The following is a 16548-nucleotide window of genomic DNA, read 5'->3' on the forward strand; positions in this document are numbered from 1 at the left end:
TTTGCTACAGCTTTTGAATCTCTAGGAGTCAGAGGGGGACAGACCATGCTCACTAATATAAGGTACAATAGTGACGCTCAAATGCTACCATGGAACCTTGTCAATATTGAATTCAGTTATTTGTGGTCAGTTGGGCGGTGTGGAGGGGCACAAAATTTGCCCGATTGTTGTGGAAACACAACTGTTCACTAAAATGTCTGACAGGACGCAGACCTGCCACATTCACGCCCTCTGGCCCAATGCACAATTCTAATCCCACACTCTGGGGCTGAACTCTCAATCGGCCGAGCAATGAGCCATTCAGTTGAAGAGAATTAATTAATGTCGTGATAAGGGTTTATGTAGAGGGCCCTCCACTGCCTTCTAAAGATAAGGACGGATGGCCTGCAAGAATAATAATAATAATATTGACCTGTTCAATCACTGAAAGCCTCGTGAAAGGGTGGTTTAAGTTATGAAACCTTCCATAAACACTATGTTTCTGCAAGACTTACAGGTTTTTAGTTAATACTTAGTTACGGTTGCAATGTATTGTATCTAACAGAATGGGATTCAATGCACAGATTGAGGTTAGAGTAGCAAGTGTTCCTAAATTCATAGTGCAACTAAAATCATCGGAACATGGAAGAGACCATTCTGGAGATCCTTGGTGTTTAAATAACAGAATGTACTGTTCACCAAATACTAAGCCCTGAGAGACGACAGCAGTCCATATGACTCCCCAAAAAGCAACAACATGTGGGCAAGGGATGAAAGGTCATCGACCTGAAATGTTAACTCTATTTCCCTCTACAGATACTGCCTGACCGGTTGCATATTTTCTGCATCTTCTGTTATTATTTCAAAATTCCAGCATTCACAGTATTTTGCTTTTGTATTAATCACAAATCCTTCTCCTATAGTCTGACATGTTCATTATAGACTAAATGGGTGATCTTTATTGGCGATGGGGCAGAGGGGCGTCTCACCTGCTGGCGAAAGAGCCGCCGGGAGCCCATGCCACCTCTTTTTGGGAAGGACTTTAAAATTAAGTACCAAAGAGGAGTTTAACTGGGTAATGGCGGGTCTTCCCAGGATCAAGGTCCTCAGCGGTGGAAGCCACGCCAGTTTACAGTTGTTGGGCAATCAGAGGTCACCAGCTCTTCATTACGTTGCAGCACCATCGGGGAGGAGGTGGTGGCTGCCGGTACTGCACACACTTTCGGCACAGGATTGCCAAGAGTTCTACGCACTGGCGAGCGATGGTGGAAGATGGTGAAGGATGCTCTGTGGGGGGGGGGTCATAGGAGAGGGGGAGAGAGTGATTGGGAGCAAGGGGAAGGGGGTGTCTCTCATTGGGCCCCCTTCCCTATGCCAGGTCTTTCAATTAGTAACTGAGTTTCTTTGAAGGAGGCACACCATCCCTCATCTGCAAGCCTGCAAACAGTCCCGTTAGGGTTTACCTTTTGGACTCACCACGTGGGGAGTCCACCACCTGCCGCCGGGTGAATACCAATGGTGGTGGGATGAGGCCTTGAAGTGGGCTTTATTTGCTGCCTAACTGACAGAGTGGAGGTCAACATGAGCCTCACGGTAGCATGGTGGTTAGCATCAATGCTTCACAGCTCCAGGGTCCCAGGTTCGATTCCCGGCTGGGTCAATGTCTGTGTGGAGTCTGCACGTCCTCCCCGTGTGTGCGTGGGTTTCCTCCGGGTGCTCCGGTTTCCTCCCACAGTCCAAAGATGTGCGGGTTAGGTGGATTGGCCATGCTAAATTGCCCATAGTGTAAGGTTAATGGGGGGATTGTTGGGTACGGGTATACGGGTTACGTGGGTTAAGTAGGGTGAGCATTGCTCGGCACAACATCGAGGGCCGAAGGGCCTGTTCTGTGCTGTACTGTTCTATGTTCTATGTTCTATGTTCTATGAGCCATCCTGCCATGAAGGTAATCAGGAAGGGAGCACGGTTCCTGCTGCCACCCTCCTGCCTGACTAAATGCCCACCATCCATTGTGCCACAGGGAGGACAGTAAATTTGGCCCAATATTTTTTCTTCTTCCCTAACCACCCCCCTTTACATTTGTCTTGTCCCCAGGACATTAGCCTGGGCTCTTTGATTACTAGTCCAGTGATATCACCACTACACCACCATCTGGGTTTCTTCAGACCATTGTATAACATTTCCCAATGACAGAAGTCAAGTTCACTGGCAGCCTTCTTGCTTTTCTTTAGGTTATCCTCTCTCCAGTCCTTTGAAATAACTCTCGTTCTTCGATACCTAACGGCCCACCTCAATGAATACCTTCTGAACTGCCCTTGTGTGCAACCCATTCGGCCCCTGAACCTTACTCTCTTTCAATGCCTTCAACATTTTTCTCATTGTATTATAATAATTCCATTGCTTTTAAAATGTCCTCCTCATTTCTAAAAATACCAACCCTGTTAGCAGAGTCTTGGTAGAATCTACTGCTTTCTTCATGAACAACGTGAATGTGATTTCTCAGTTACCCAGTATCAAGCCCATGCCTTCCATTGGTGCCTTTCAAAATATCAGTCGTTCCACTCGTTGGCAAAATTAAAATCACTTTGTGCCCTTTCCAAAGTGTTCTGTTTCGTTTACTCTCTAACATGGGCAGTTTTAGATTTTATCAAAGATTCCAGATTTGGTCCTGCACTAAAATCAGATTTGATTACGAAAACAGAAAATACTGGAAATATTCAGTGGGTCATGCAGCATTGCGGAAAGAAATGGGGCAGGATTCCCCGTTGATGGGATCCTCCGGGCGCAATTCTCCGCACTCACGACGGTGCGGAGAATAGCGTGGCTCGTAAAATTTTACGGCCACGCTCGTCCGACGCCCTCCCGCTATTCTCCCCCCCCCCCCCCCCACGCCCGACTCCCGATACGAATCGCTGCCAGCAGCGATTCTCAGCTGTCCGATGGGCCGAGTTCCCAGCCCTTTATGGCTGTTTTTACGAACGGCAAACACACCTGGTCTGGCCGTTCGTAAAAACGGCCGTAAAGTCCCGATTTTTAAAACCATGGCACCGATTGGCACGGCAATACCACGGCCGTGCCAAGGGTGCCATGGGCCCGCGATCGGTGGGCACCGATCACGGGCAGCGGGTCCGATGCCCGCGCACTCTTTGTCCCTCCGCCGCCCCGCTGTATCACTTCGCGGGGCGGCTGAGGGGCATCCCGGCCCGCGCATGCGCGGGTTTCGCGCAAATGCGCGATGACGTCATCCGCGCATGCGCGGGTTGGAGTCTTCCAATCCGCGCATGCGCGGCTGACGTCATATGACGCGTCAGCCGGCGCAAACTCTGGCAAGCGGGCTTAACGAAATTCGTTAAGCCCGCGATGCCGGAGTTTACGGCGGCGGCATGCTAGCCCCGACCGGGGACCAGAATCGGTTCCCGGTCGGGGAGGGGGGGGGGGCTGGCGTCAAACCCGCCCGGATTTGACGCCAGCCTTACGATTTCTCCCCCTCTGGGAGAATCGCGCCCTCCGTTTCTCCGATAGCGCACTCACGGCAGCGGATTTCCCGACGACGTGAGGGGGTGCCCACGATGAGAAACCCCATTGGCCGGTTGCCGGGACAGAGGATCCCGCTGCTGGCGGGGACGCGCCGCACCAGAAAATGGGTGTCCGGTGGTTCGGAGTTAACGGCTCAGCTCGACGCCCCAAATTCCCACATTGTCATTCGCGAGGATGAACGACAGCAAGGATCCCCTCTGATTCCAAGAATATCACTGGCTTCACTTTAGTATTGAAAATCTTTATGCTCTGTGGAAGAAATTAACGCCAGTTAGGGGGAAACATTACTGGTGATTTCATTGCTTCATTGTATTTTTTAACTGAGCTCGACACCTCCACCTGCCAAAGCAAAGTATTTATTCACTCCTTAGAGCAGGAGTACCATCACACAATGGGAAACCTGCAGAGCACTGTGCTCCAACTGGCATGCATATTTGGCTGAGATAATGGTCCAGAACATTCTGAGGTAATCATACTTGACAGTGTTGACAACAAGGGAAGCTCTTGGCTTCCGAGGATTTTTATCACAGCTTCACTTACAGAGAGGGGAACATTTTAATTATCATAAAACTGCTGTTGGCGGAGAGTAGTGCTGAAATGCTGAGACCAACAAGTTGGCTGAAGCTGTTATTTTTGCTGCCTTTGTGTGTACTATTGAACATAAGTACTTTGAATATGCATTTGTACGTGTACTATTCAAAGCGCATGCTACTAAGTATGTGTACTCGTGATTGGATCAGAGAATTGTAGAATCTCTACAGTGCAGGCGGAGGCCATTTGGCCCATCGAGTCTGCACTGACCCTCCTGAAGGAGCAGTTTATCTAGACCCAGTACCCCACCCTACCCCTGCAGCCCTGCGCGTTGATCATGGCCAATCCACCTAAACTGCACATCTTTGGATCATGTGGGTACACTGGAGCACCCAGTGGAAATCCACACAGACACGGGGAGAACTGCAAACTCAACACAGTCACCCAAGGCCGAATCAAACCCGGGTGAGGTAGCAGTGCTAACCACTGTGCCACCGTGCTGCCCTCATGAGCATGAATGATCAAATGTATTTCTGAATGCACGATGGACTTATGCCTATTTGCACTGGTGAACATGTACTCTGATAGAATGTATCTGCGTACATTAATGAATATGTGGTTGTATTTGCTGTGTACATATAGACTTCACCGTGGGCATATTTGCAGTGTGGCATTGCCTTGTTTTATGCCTGCTGTCAGTGAGGTGTGGAATTTGATTTTTATACTTTTTTCAACATATACCAATAAAATAAGAGGAAAGGCACAGATCATTGAGGCAGAGAAATGAGAGAGGAAAAAAAAACACTTTAAGAATTTATCTCCTTCACAATTCAGAGTTGTTGCCAGTTGATTTCTTTCATACCCATAGTTTTGGCTGAGATGTGCAGTACAAATGTTTTTCGGTAATATTTTAACTGGAACATTGTTTAGCGTCATGTGGTTGAACTGAAATCCTGAACAAATCTGGCTGACTCAGAGTGCACAAAGGTTCCTCAGAGCAGCAGGTAGTTTAAGGATCAACATTTTCATGGACATAAGCTCTGTGATCGAATGGAAATGTACCCAATCAGTGTGACAAAGTGTCACCGGAGGCTGTGTTCAGAACATTTACCGAGGCAGACCTGGCACTGAGTGGAGAAGGAAATTGTTGTGCCGTCTGTACTTTGACTGTTCCTTGCTTTTTACACATTACAAACAATATAGACTCAGAAATCTGCACTCTCATACAGTCCGTGGAATGCACGGGGAATTTAGATGGCTTGTCCTGGTTTGTGCAAAGTCTGTGCACCCACCTGGAGAATATGCAAGGCCTAAATCTACAGAGGTGTATGTTCTATGTAGATGTATGTAGGGGACAAAAGCCATCTGTATACTCACACAAGGGGTATGTAGATACATTCTTGTGGAGGGTGCATATGGCCTATGTTGTAGATAGGAGGGGGATTCATTTAAGCAGCCTTGATTTCTCCCCTCGCTCCCCATCCGCAAATAGAAAGGTGTTTTTGATTTTTGATTTCCCTCTTGATAAATGGTAACGCATTTTCCCCAATTTTCGGCTGGATTCTCCGCAGTCCCGCACTGAAATGGCATTTGCGCGGGGGCAGAGAATCGAAGTTCCCAACGGAATCGGGCCCGGCGCCGCTCCGGCGATTCTCCGGGACATGAATATCTGCGCGTCCGCGAATTACGGCGTGCGGCTGTGGGGGGCCATTGCCCAGCGATACTCTGCTCCCGACCGGCCGAGTTCCCAATGGCGTGGAACTAATATGGTCTGGCCGGTCGGGACTCTCGTGTGGCAGCTGCGGACTCAGTCTGTGGCCGCGCTGGTGGGGGGGCGGGGGGATCGCGCACCGGGGCGGGCCTCTTGGGCGGCCGGGGCAACGATCTGGCCGATGCAGTGGTGTGTGCCCGATCGGTTTGTCTGAGTTGGTCCGCGGTCCGAGCCTGCCATAGTGCTCGGCGCGGCCGCTGGAGGCCGCCGCCGTGTGCATGCGCGGACTGGGAACTGCAAATGCGGGGGCCCGTATACGCAGCCAAAGCTGCATGAAGCTCCCCAGGTCCCTGCTAGTCCCCTGCATGTAAGTGAATCGGGTTTGTTTTTTTTCCAGGAAACCTAGGAGTGCAACGCCAGCGCTTTTACGCCGATGTGGGGACATAGCACCATTTTTGGAGAATCCAGACCCTTAAATTTGGATTATTCTGATCCTCTATGAATAACTGGCACAGTAAACCAGTGATAAGATTAAATAAGAGAGTTGCTTTATTTCACACACACGCAAGACGTGGGAAAAAAGTTTTGCAACATCTGACCCTATTTTGCACTCATACAATAAAAGAGAGATAAGGGAAAGAAAGGGATACAGGGCCAGACCGCAACAACAATACAATTTATGGTTTTCCGTAAGTCAGAATCTAGAATCAAAAATCTAATGGAGTGTTTCTTTAGAGGGTACATCGCAGTGTGATCTGCCATTCCAGAAGTGAGACTTCCGTGAGGGGAGAAGGCACATAGAGTTGAATTAGTCATGAAGGTACCAGTTCCAATATTCTAATAGGTCACAGTGTAGATGAGGGAGAGACAATTATACCTAGACAGGCCTCCTCAGGTTGCTAAAAGGTAAGATTGTAGACTGTTTGCCTGGAGTTAATTTTTCTCTCTGGAGGTCACAAAGTGACTGATGATAAGATCGACAGCTTATTAATTAAAGCTATTCAGACAGCTCAAGTCTCTTTCATGTGGCAGTCTGTTTTCGGGTTCACTAACAAGGCCTCCAGTGGAAACCCATTGTGTTTTGGAGCAGGTAACAGTCGGGACATTAACTCTTCCTTAGTCACAAAATAGCTGCCTTTTTCCTTGGAGACACAGCATTTCTGGTGGCCAGAATTTTTCTTTTGAAAAATCTTGTTAATTTTTAAAAATAAAAGTGATAATTTTGCAGCATAACACGGTTGATGTAAATATGTACTTATATTTTCCTTCCCATCTCTTACTGGGATAACTATATTTTGCATAAGGACTTATTTAATTCATGCGTGAGGTGTGAGGACCGCTAGCAAGGCTAGCATATGTCACCCATCCCTAAATGCTCCTGAGAAGGTGGTGGTGAACCGTTCAGCATTGTGGTATGCTCTTTGGGTCTTTTCTATCATTCGTAATCTGAACCAAAGACTCTTATTATTTGACCTTGACCCTTGTTATCTTTCATCCCCCCCCCCCCCCCAAGTTTTGTCTGTCCTGTGCGTGCGGGCAGTTAAAGTCAGGGGTTAAATAATAGTTGGCCAGTTGTATTTAATGAATATTGCTTGACAGTTTTGTTATAAACAATAATTGTGTTTAAACCTTCAAACCTGGTGACTGTAATTATTAGACAGCCAAGGGCCGAAGACTGGGTATTTTTACAAGAATTATTGATTAGTACACTTGTGATGTGACTCTGGGGCATGTGGGGCTCGAGTTGACCGCATACTAGCCCAAGGTATTGTAACACTACACTTGACCTCTTCTCGACCTCTGAGAATGGACACAAATCAGGGGAGGAAACCAATTGGGGTCAGCACGATAGCACAGTGGTTAGCACAGTTGCTTTACAGCTTCAGGGTCCCAGGTTCGATTCCCAGTTTGGGTCACTGTCTGTGCAGAGTTTGCACGTTCTCCCTGTGTCTGTGTGAGTTTCCTCCGGGTGCTCCGGTTTCCTCCCACAGTCCAAAGTTGTGTAGGTTAGGTGGATTGGCCATGCTAAATTACCCTTAATGTCCAAAAAGGTTATCTGGGGTTACTGGGTTACGGGGATAGGTTGGAAGTCTGGGCTTAAGTGGGGTACTCTTGTCAAGGACCGGTGCAGACTCGATGGGCTGAATGGCCTCCTTCTGCACTGTAAATTCTATGATTCTTTAATTCTATGATTCCCTGTGTTAAGGGGTCTAGATGATGTATATTCCGCACTGTTAAGAACCCTGTTGATGTTACCTGAGAGAGTGTCTCAAAACCCCAAAAGATATGTTGAAATATTGGTTCTTGGTGGTGTTTTTTTGTTTGGAATAGTGTGAGGAACCAGTCTAGGCATTGTGCAACACAATTAATAAAGAATATTTATTAATCTAAAAGATAAGAAAAAAAATGCATGACAAAAGACTAATATGCACTGACACTTAAGTATATGAATAACTAAACACACCGTTTTATCTAAAGTTACCTCTTGTTCCCAAAGTATAGCCACATACCCGGTTTCCCAAGTAACATCCAATTTTAGTAACTCTATCGGTCAAATCCAGTTGCTAGATACCATGCAATACCACTTAGGTGACCAAGTGTGGGCAGATGTCTCTTCCTGGTTAAGAAGGCTCAAAACCACAATCAGAAAGGAAAGGCAACAACACTTCCTCCACGATCATCCTCAACACCGGTGCCCCACAAGGCTGTGTACTCAGCCCCTTACTATACTCCTTATACACCTATAACTGTGTAGCTACATTCCCCTCCAACTCGATTCTCAAATTTGCTGATGACAACATCGTAGTGGGACGGATTTCAAACAATGATGAGACAGAGTGCAGGAATGAGATAGAGAATCCGGTGAACTGGTGCGCCAACAATAATCTCTCCTTCAATGTCAACAAAACGAAGGAGATTGTCATCGACTTCAGAAAGCGTAGAGGAGAAAATGCCGCTGTCTACACCAATGGGAACGAAGTAGAAAGGGTCGAGTGCTTCAAGTTTTTAGGTGTCCAGATCACCAACAACCTGTCCTGGTCTCCAGGCCGACAATATAGATAAGAAAGCCCACCAACGACTCTACTTTCTCAGAAGACTATGGAAATTTGGCATGTCAGCTACGACTCTCACCAACTTCTACAGATGCACCATAGAAAGCATTCTTTCTGGTTGTATCACAGCTTGGTATGGAGCCTGCTCTGCCCAAGACCGCAGGAAACTACAAAAGATCGTGAATGCAGCCCAGTCCATCACGCAAACCAGCCTCCCATCCATTGACTCTAACTATAATTCCCGCTGCCTCAGAAAGGCAACCAGCATAATTAAGGACCCCACACACCCCGGACATACACTCTTCCACCTTCTTCCATCAGGAAAAAGATACAAAAGTTTGAGGTCACGTACCAACCGACTCAAAAACAGTTTCTTCCCTGCTGCCATCAGACTTTTGAATGGACCAACCTCGTATTAAGTTATCTTTTCTCTACATCCCAGTTATGACTGTAACAGCTCTGTAAGTGGGCAGCACGGTAGCATTGTGGATAGCACAATCGCTTCACAGCTCCAGGGTCCCAGGTTCGATTCCGGCTTGGGTCTCTGTCTGTGCGGAGTCTGCACATCCTCCCTGTGTGTGCGTGGGTTTCCTCCGGTGCTCTGGTTTCCTCCCACAGTCCAAAGATGTGCAGGTTAGGTGGATTGGCCATGATAAAATTGCCCCTTAGTGTCCAAAATTGCCCTTAGTGTTGGGTGGGGTTACTGGGTTATGGGGATAGGGTGGAGGTGTTGACCTTGGGTAGGGTGCTCTTTCCAAGAGCAGGTGCAGACTTGATGGGCCGAATGGCCTCCTTCTGCACTGTAAATTCTATGATGAAATTACATTCTGTAGTCTCTTACTTCCCTATGTACGGTATGCGTGTCTGTATAGCATGCAAGAAACAACACTTTTCACTGTATACTAATACATGTGACAATAATAAATCAAATCAAATCAAAATCTGCAACTTTTAGTGGAGAATATCTGCAATCTGCCATGACTCTAAATGTCAGCTGGAACAGGCCTCCATTGCCCTGGTCACAGAACTGACCTGACTGGCTATTGGATGGAGAACTAGCCTGGTTCCCCAATGAGGAGTGCTAACTGTTATACTGTCCAATCTCTTTCATAACCCCTCTTGTGGATTCTGCTGTCGACCTTGCTCATGTTATTTTACCTTTTCAAAGTTATCATTTGTATAGCCCCACTGATCTTTGATAAACAATGTTTTTGATATGGCCATTTGGACCTACGTGTCTCCAGACATCGACTAATCTTGTTATTGGTCAAATCACATTTTATTATTTCGGCCAGCCCCGGCGTCGGGGCTGGCCGAAAGGCCTTCACCAGTTGGCATGAGATCGCGCATGCGCCGGAGCAACAGCGGCCGCTGACGTCGCCACCGGCGCATGCGCAGTGGAGGGGGTCTCTTCCGCGGCTGAAGAAAAAGAGTGCCCCCATGGCACAGGCCCGCCCATCGGTGGGCCCCGGGGTCCGATCGCCCCACCCCCCCGGACCCCGGGCCCCGCTCCCGCCGCCTGCTCCCGACGGCACCAGAGGTGGTTTAAACCACATCGGCGGGAGAGGCTTCACAGCCGCGGGACTTCGGCCCATCGCGGGCTGGAGAATCGCCGCCGAAGGCCCGCCGACCGGTGGGGCGCGATTCCCGCCCCCGCCGATTCCCGGGTGGCAGAGAATTCCGGCCACGGCAGGGGTGGGATTGATGAAGGCCCCAGGCGGTTCCCCGACCCTGCGGGGGGGGGGGGGGGGGGGGTCAGAGAATTCCGCCCCAGATCATGTTTATTCCCCATGTTGGGGTCCAGATCATGTATATTCCCTATGATGATGTACAGAATGGATGTGCATTTTTCATGTTGAGGATCCAGGCTTTGTCCATTCTCCATTTTGCGGTACAAAATATGTATATTTGCCATGCGGGGATATAAAGCATGTATATCTGTAACAAGCCATACATATTCCCATTGCTGGGCACAAGGCAAATAGTCCCCATTTGTAGGGTACAGGTCATATATTCCCCATGTTGGGGAACAGGCCATGTACATTCATCATGTGGGGAAGGATTCGATCTGAATCTCAATATACACATATGGTGTGGGTGAGATTGTCCGCTACTTAATTAAAAATGTGTCTTTAATCTGACTTTGTTTCATGAATATTTGATAGATTGATACTTCAAAGGAAAAGGCAAAAATACCAGACTGCTGCTCATTAAACACACATTAAAGACAGCCTGGTGATGGTGAGGCCAGGATACTTTAAATTCTAGACACACCATATCTGATGCTCTGTTTTTCCACCTGCAGGTATCCATTGCTGTTGGACTCGCTGCATTTGCCTGCGTCCTCCTGCTCGTCTTATTCATAATGATTAACAAATATGGGCGGCGCTCCAAATTTGGAATGAAGGGTGAGTAAAGAAACTGATGTGGCCGCACTGACTGCTCTACTGAATTTGTGATGTTGCTGTACTGGTTTCATTGTTGGGCATTGGGAATAGTGAGGGAGATGCAAGGCGTGTATGATGAAGGCATCACTGCCAATCAGTGGAACTGATGAATGAACTGTCGCGATTTAATGGCCGATTTCTGTGAATGGAAACGGCAATGTTTTGGCGAGAAGATGATCAACAGAGAAAGTTCTGGTTAACGAATGGTTAGAATGAGAAGTCAAGGTTTTGCTTGAATCAAGATTTCTGCAAATTAGGAACAAAGCTTTCAATATGGTGATCTCAGTCTCCCAATGCACAATCACTCTTTAATGAGTAGTGGTCCATTGGAATCCATTAAGAATGGGTCCATTGGAATTATTTGTTTAGATCAGACAGTTACGTATCTGGGGCAGATTAGTTTTGTCTTTCTGGTCCTGCAATGGTACATCCAAATTATCCTTGAGGGCATAGGTGATAAAGGGGTGAGAGATTGGAGGAGCCGCAATGTCATTGAATATTATGAGCCAATGGTAATTGTTTGTACATTGCAGTGTTTGTTCAGTAGCTTTTCAGTCCGACCACGAAGCCCCATGATAGGAGAACACTATTTTTGTGCTCTATTGCTGTCTAGGACTTCCATTTAGCAAGGTTTCATTGCAGGTTTGCTGAATTTGACCTTGGATCGCAACTGTTTAAACCGTGCCGCATACCTGTTGAAGCACTGATGCGAACACCAACACTACGGATTTCTCCTAAATCTTCAATCTGTAACATTGTGTGATCTTATAATGTGACTGATTTATCAATGTTAGCAACCTGACATCATTGCCTCTTCGTGCGCTAGCAGCACATTAAATTTTAAATTCCTATAATGCATTTTAGTCTCTCCATCATTTTATACCTTCCCAATTTCTGTTACCTCCTTCAGCCTTGCGACTCTCACCTCTTCAATTTCTCTTCTTCCAACCTCCTGCACGTTCCCCTTTAACTTTGCCTCACTGCTGGTCTTCAGAGGGCTGGATCCCGTTCTCTAGAATTTCTTTCCTGTACCTTTCCTTTATGATGCTCCTTGTAACCTATCCTTTGGATTAAATCTTTGACCAGTTCTCCTAACCTTCTCCTCTTTATCTTGTATTTTGCTTTCCCAATGCGTTTGTGAAGGACCTTGGGAAGATTTTTTACATTATAGGAATGTTAATTGCTCCTGTTTTTGTAGAAATTAAGCAGAGGTGCATGACCGAAGCAAAGAAAGCTCTGATCCAGAATCATCAGACTTAAGGATGGTATATAAGGAAAATAGGAAACCAGTATAGATCGTAATAATAATCTTCATTGTCACAGGTATGCTAACATTAACACTGCAATGAAGTTACTGTGTAAAGACCCTAGCCGGGATTGTCCGATTCCACGGCGGGTCAGAGAATCGCTGGGGGTTCACGACAATCGCACCACGCCGCTCCGACGCCAGGCCGCCGATTCTCGAGCCCGCGCGGATGCCACTGCGCCAGTCAGGGGCCGTTAAAGGCGGCCCCCGCAGCAATTATCCACGCTTGACGGGCCAAGTGCCCGCTGAGTTCGGCCGAGTCCCGCCGGCATGGGTTACGTATGGCCCTACACGGTGGGACCTCAGAGTTCTGGTTGCAGAGGCTGTCCTGGTTGGGGGGGCGGGGGGGGGGGGGGGGGCAGGAGGATCAGACTGGCCTCCACAATGGCCAGACCCGCGATCGGGGCCTACCGATCGGCGGGCAGGCTCGTTCCGCGGGGGGCCTATGTTCCTCCACACTGGGCTCCTTTAGGGCTCCGCCATGTTGCCTGAGGGCCGGCGCGGAGACAGCACCCACGCACATGTGTGGACCCGCGCTGGCCGTGGAGCTCCGGAGCAGCGGACAGTACTCTGGCGCCATTCTAGCCCCCGAGGAAGGGGTGAATGTCTGGGTCTGGAGGCCCGTTGACACTGGCGTCGCTCGCGCCGGCTTTGATTATGGCGTCGACACTTGGCCGGGATTTCAGAGAATCCCGTAGCTGCCACATTCCGGCGCCAGTTCAGGTACACAGAGGGAGAATTCAGAATGTCCAAATTACCTAAAAGCATATCTTTCAGAACTTGTGGGAGGAAATCAGGGAACCCGGAGGAAACCCATGCAGACACAAGGAGAACGTGCAGACTCCGTACAGACAGTGACCCAAGCCGGGAATCGAACTTGGGACCCTGGGGCTGTGAAACAACAATGCTGTGCTGCCATGTTGCTAGAATGCCTACAGTGCTGAAGGAGACAATTTGACCCATCGGGTGTGCCCGACCCTCTGAAAGAGTGCCCTAGTTGGCACTGACCCTCTGAAAGAGTGCCCCTCCCACCTATGCCACACCATATCCCCAGAACCCAATCTATCCCAATAACCCAACCTAACCTGCACATCCCTGGACACAAAGTGGCAATTTTATCATGGCCAATCCGCCTAACCTGCACATCTTTGGACTGTGGGAGGAAACCGGAGCACTCGGAGGAAACCCACGCACACACGGGGAGAACGTGGAAACTCCACACAAATGGTCTGTTATGGGCCAGAGTTTAGAGAACCCCAAAGTGTATTATGATGTTCACCTGACCCACAACTTTTAATAGATTGTGGTTATGAGGAGCACACGGGCCTAATTTACAGGTGTGGTGCAACAGAGAGCTAAAGTAATTTTAAATTAAAACAATATTTATTTATGAAACCAGTTAACACTATAAACTCACAGTAAACATCTTAACAACTATCAACACCGCTCATCCCCACAGATACAATATTCTATAAGTAACCCTTAATCTTTCCTTATTAACATCCATAAGACAAAAGACCATTTTTAAAACAGAGATCAGGTTTAAATTCTCTACTGAGAGCAGTTATCACTTTGAAATCATCCAAATGATCTGGAGACAGATCCTTATACAGCTGCTTGCTTTTTTTGCAGCTATCCAGTTCTCAAAATGAAACTAAAAACCCACAGACACACACCAGCTTTAGTTCAAAGCGAAAGTGAAAAACAGCCAGCCCAGCTCCACCCACACTCTGAGATCAATGCAGCTATTCGATAAATATCCATTTCCACTACAGCTATTTAATAAACACCCATTTCTTAAAGGTACTCTCACATGACAGGTCACCCAAGGCCAGAATCAAACCCGGGTCTCTGGCGCTGTGAGGCAGCGATGCTAACCACTGTGCCACAGTATGTCTTACATGTGCCCGATCACTGGCCCAAGATTAACACAGCTGTGTCGCCACCTCTTATATCGTGAATTGGTATTGAACAGTGTCCTACTCACAGTAAATGTGGAGCAATGACTGACTGACCCCGAACACATGGCTTTATAAACAAACACTCCTTTGATCACAAAGCTGAACCTATGACGACACCAGTACCTACCTCCTACCTTTGGGAATCACTGAACCAAGGTGACACACTGCTATAGTGTTGGATTTAAATCCTCATGCAGCTCCTAATGTTGCATTTGACATTTAAGCTGTGCTCACACTTGACTGTGCATAATATAAGGATAGTTTGAGTAGCTGATATAATGGGCCATGCTAATTGACTATGTTTGAATACTGGTATTTAGATTTAATTGCCACCATTGAATCAAAGTGCATCTTGTCTTCTCTCTAATATGATGGTTTCTTGCTCTTCTGCCTCCTCGATGATAATCTTCAAATATAAATGTGACTTATTGGAGAGGTGTGATGATGTTGTAAGACTGCGCCACCTTCAAATTCAGCTTGTCCTCTGCATTAAACAGGCTGAAGGTGCACCTGCTTCTGTTTAAGGAATGAAAACTGACAAACAGGAAACTTCAGCAGTGAAGTATCTTATTTATTTCTGACTCACATGAGCTCGGGGGGGGGGGGGGGGTGTGTGTGTGGTGGGGGGAGGTGGGGGTGTGTGGGAGGGGGTTGGCTTGGTGCATGGGTGTGTGGAAGAAGTGGGGGGAGGAGGCATGTGGCACAGGTGTGGTCAGACAAAGTGCCAACAAAGAGAAAAAGATCCTCAGAGTGATGTTCATGATAAATGTCTGGTTAATGAAGGACTGGTGAAGATAGATGAATCCATAGAACCTATAGGTATCCTACAGTGCGGGAGGCAGCCATTCGGCCCATTGAGTCTGCACTGACCCTCCGAAAGATAACCCTACCTAGGCCCACTCCCTCGCCCCATCGCTGTCACCTCACCTAACCTGCGCATCTTTGAACACAAGCGGAAACTTTACATGGTCAATCTACCTAATTTGCACGTCTTTGGGAGGAAACCGGAGCACCCGGAGGAAGGCTAGGTGGACAGGGGAAGAATGTGAAAACTGCACACGTGAAGATGACCAAATATGGACACATTGACACAGCGACTCGTACCAATTTTTACAGATGCATCATAGAAAGCATCCTATCTGGCTGCATCACAGCCTGGTATGGCAACTGCTTGGCCCAAGACCGTGAGATGCTACAGAGAGTCGTGAACACAGCCTAGCCCATCATGCAAAACCGCCTCCCATCCATTGATTCTGTCTACACCTCCCGCTGCCTTGGGAAAGCGGACAGCATAATCAAAGATCCCTCCCACCGGGTTATTCTCTCCTCCAACCTCTTCCGTCGGGCAGGAGATACAAAAGTCTGAGGACACGCACTACCAGGTTCAAAAACAGCTTCTTCCCCGCTGTTACCTGATTCCTGAATGACTCTCTTATGGACTGAACTGATCTCTCCATGCATCTCCTCTATTGAGCTGCGCTACACTCTGCATGCTTCACCCGATGTCTGTGTCTATGTATTTACATTGTGTATTTATAGTATGTCCCATGTTTTTTCATGTATCGAACGATCTGCCTGGACTGTGCGCAGAACAATACTTTTCACTGTACCTCGGTACACTTGACAATAAATCAAATCCAAATGCAGTCCAATATTCCATACAATGCAACGGCAACGGTGATCCTGTAAAAATGACCATCCAGAGCTAAATAATAGATGGAAACATGCACTGTACAATTTTGATCAGCTAATTTTGTTGTTCTAGAAATACATTGCAACATCGTTTTCTGGTGGTCAAATGCATTGGTGGAGTTCAGGGTGAAGTAGATTATAGATGGGGAGTTACAGGATATGAAATGGTTAGGTTGAATGTGGGAATGGACATGCAAAGTAGAATGAAACCTTTACCCCGATGTATGTACATAATAACAATCTTTATTAATGTCACAAGTAGGCTTACATAAACACTGCAATGAAGTTACTGTAAAAAGCCTCACCACACTCCGGCGCCTGTTCGGGTACA

General features: G+C 47.5%; 1 protein-coding gene across 1 annotated transcript in view; it reads left to right on the forward strand.

The window, feature by feature from the left end:
• The window catches only part of LOC119974515 (NT-3 growth factor receptor-like), a 917203-nt gene that overhangs the window by 517329 nt on the left and 383326 nt on the right, over positions 1-16548 (forward strand). The window contains exon 11 of the mRNA XM_038813455.1: positions 11117-11219. Coding sequence (XP_038669383.1) covers positions 11117-11219 — 103 coding nt within the window. The remainder of the gene's footprint in view (positions 1-11116; positions 11220-16548) is intronic.

Source organism: Scyliorhinus canicula, chromosome 12, assembly GCF_902713615.1.
Source record: "Scyliorhinus canicula chromosome 12, sScyCan1.1, whole genome shotgun sequence".
NCBI classification, from domain to species: domain Eukaryota; kingdom Metazoa; phylum Chordata; class Chondrichthyes; order Carcharhiniformes; family Scyliorhinidae; genus Scyliorhinus; species Scyliorhinus canicula.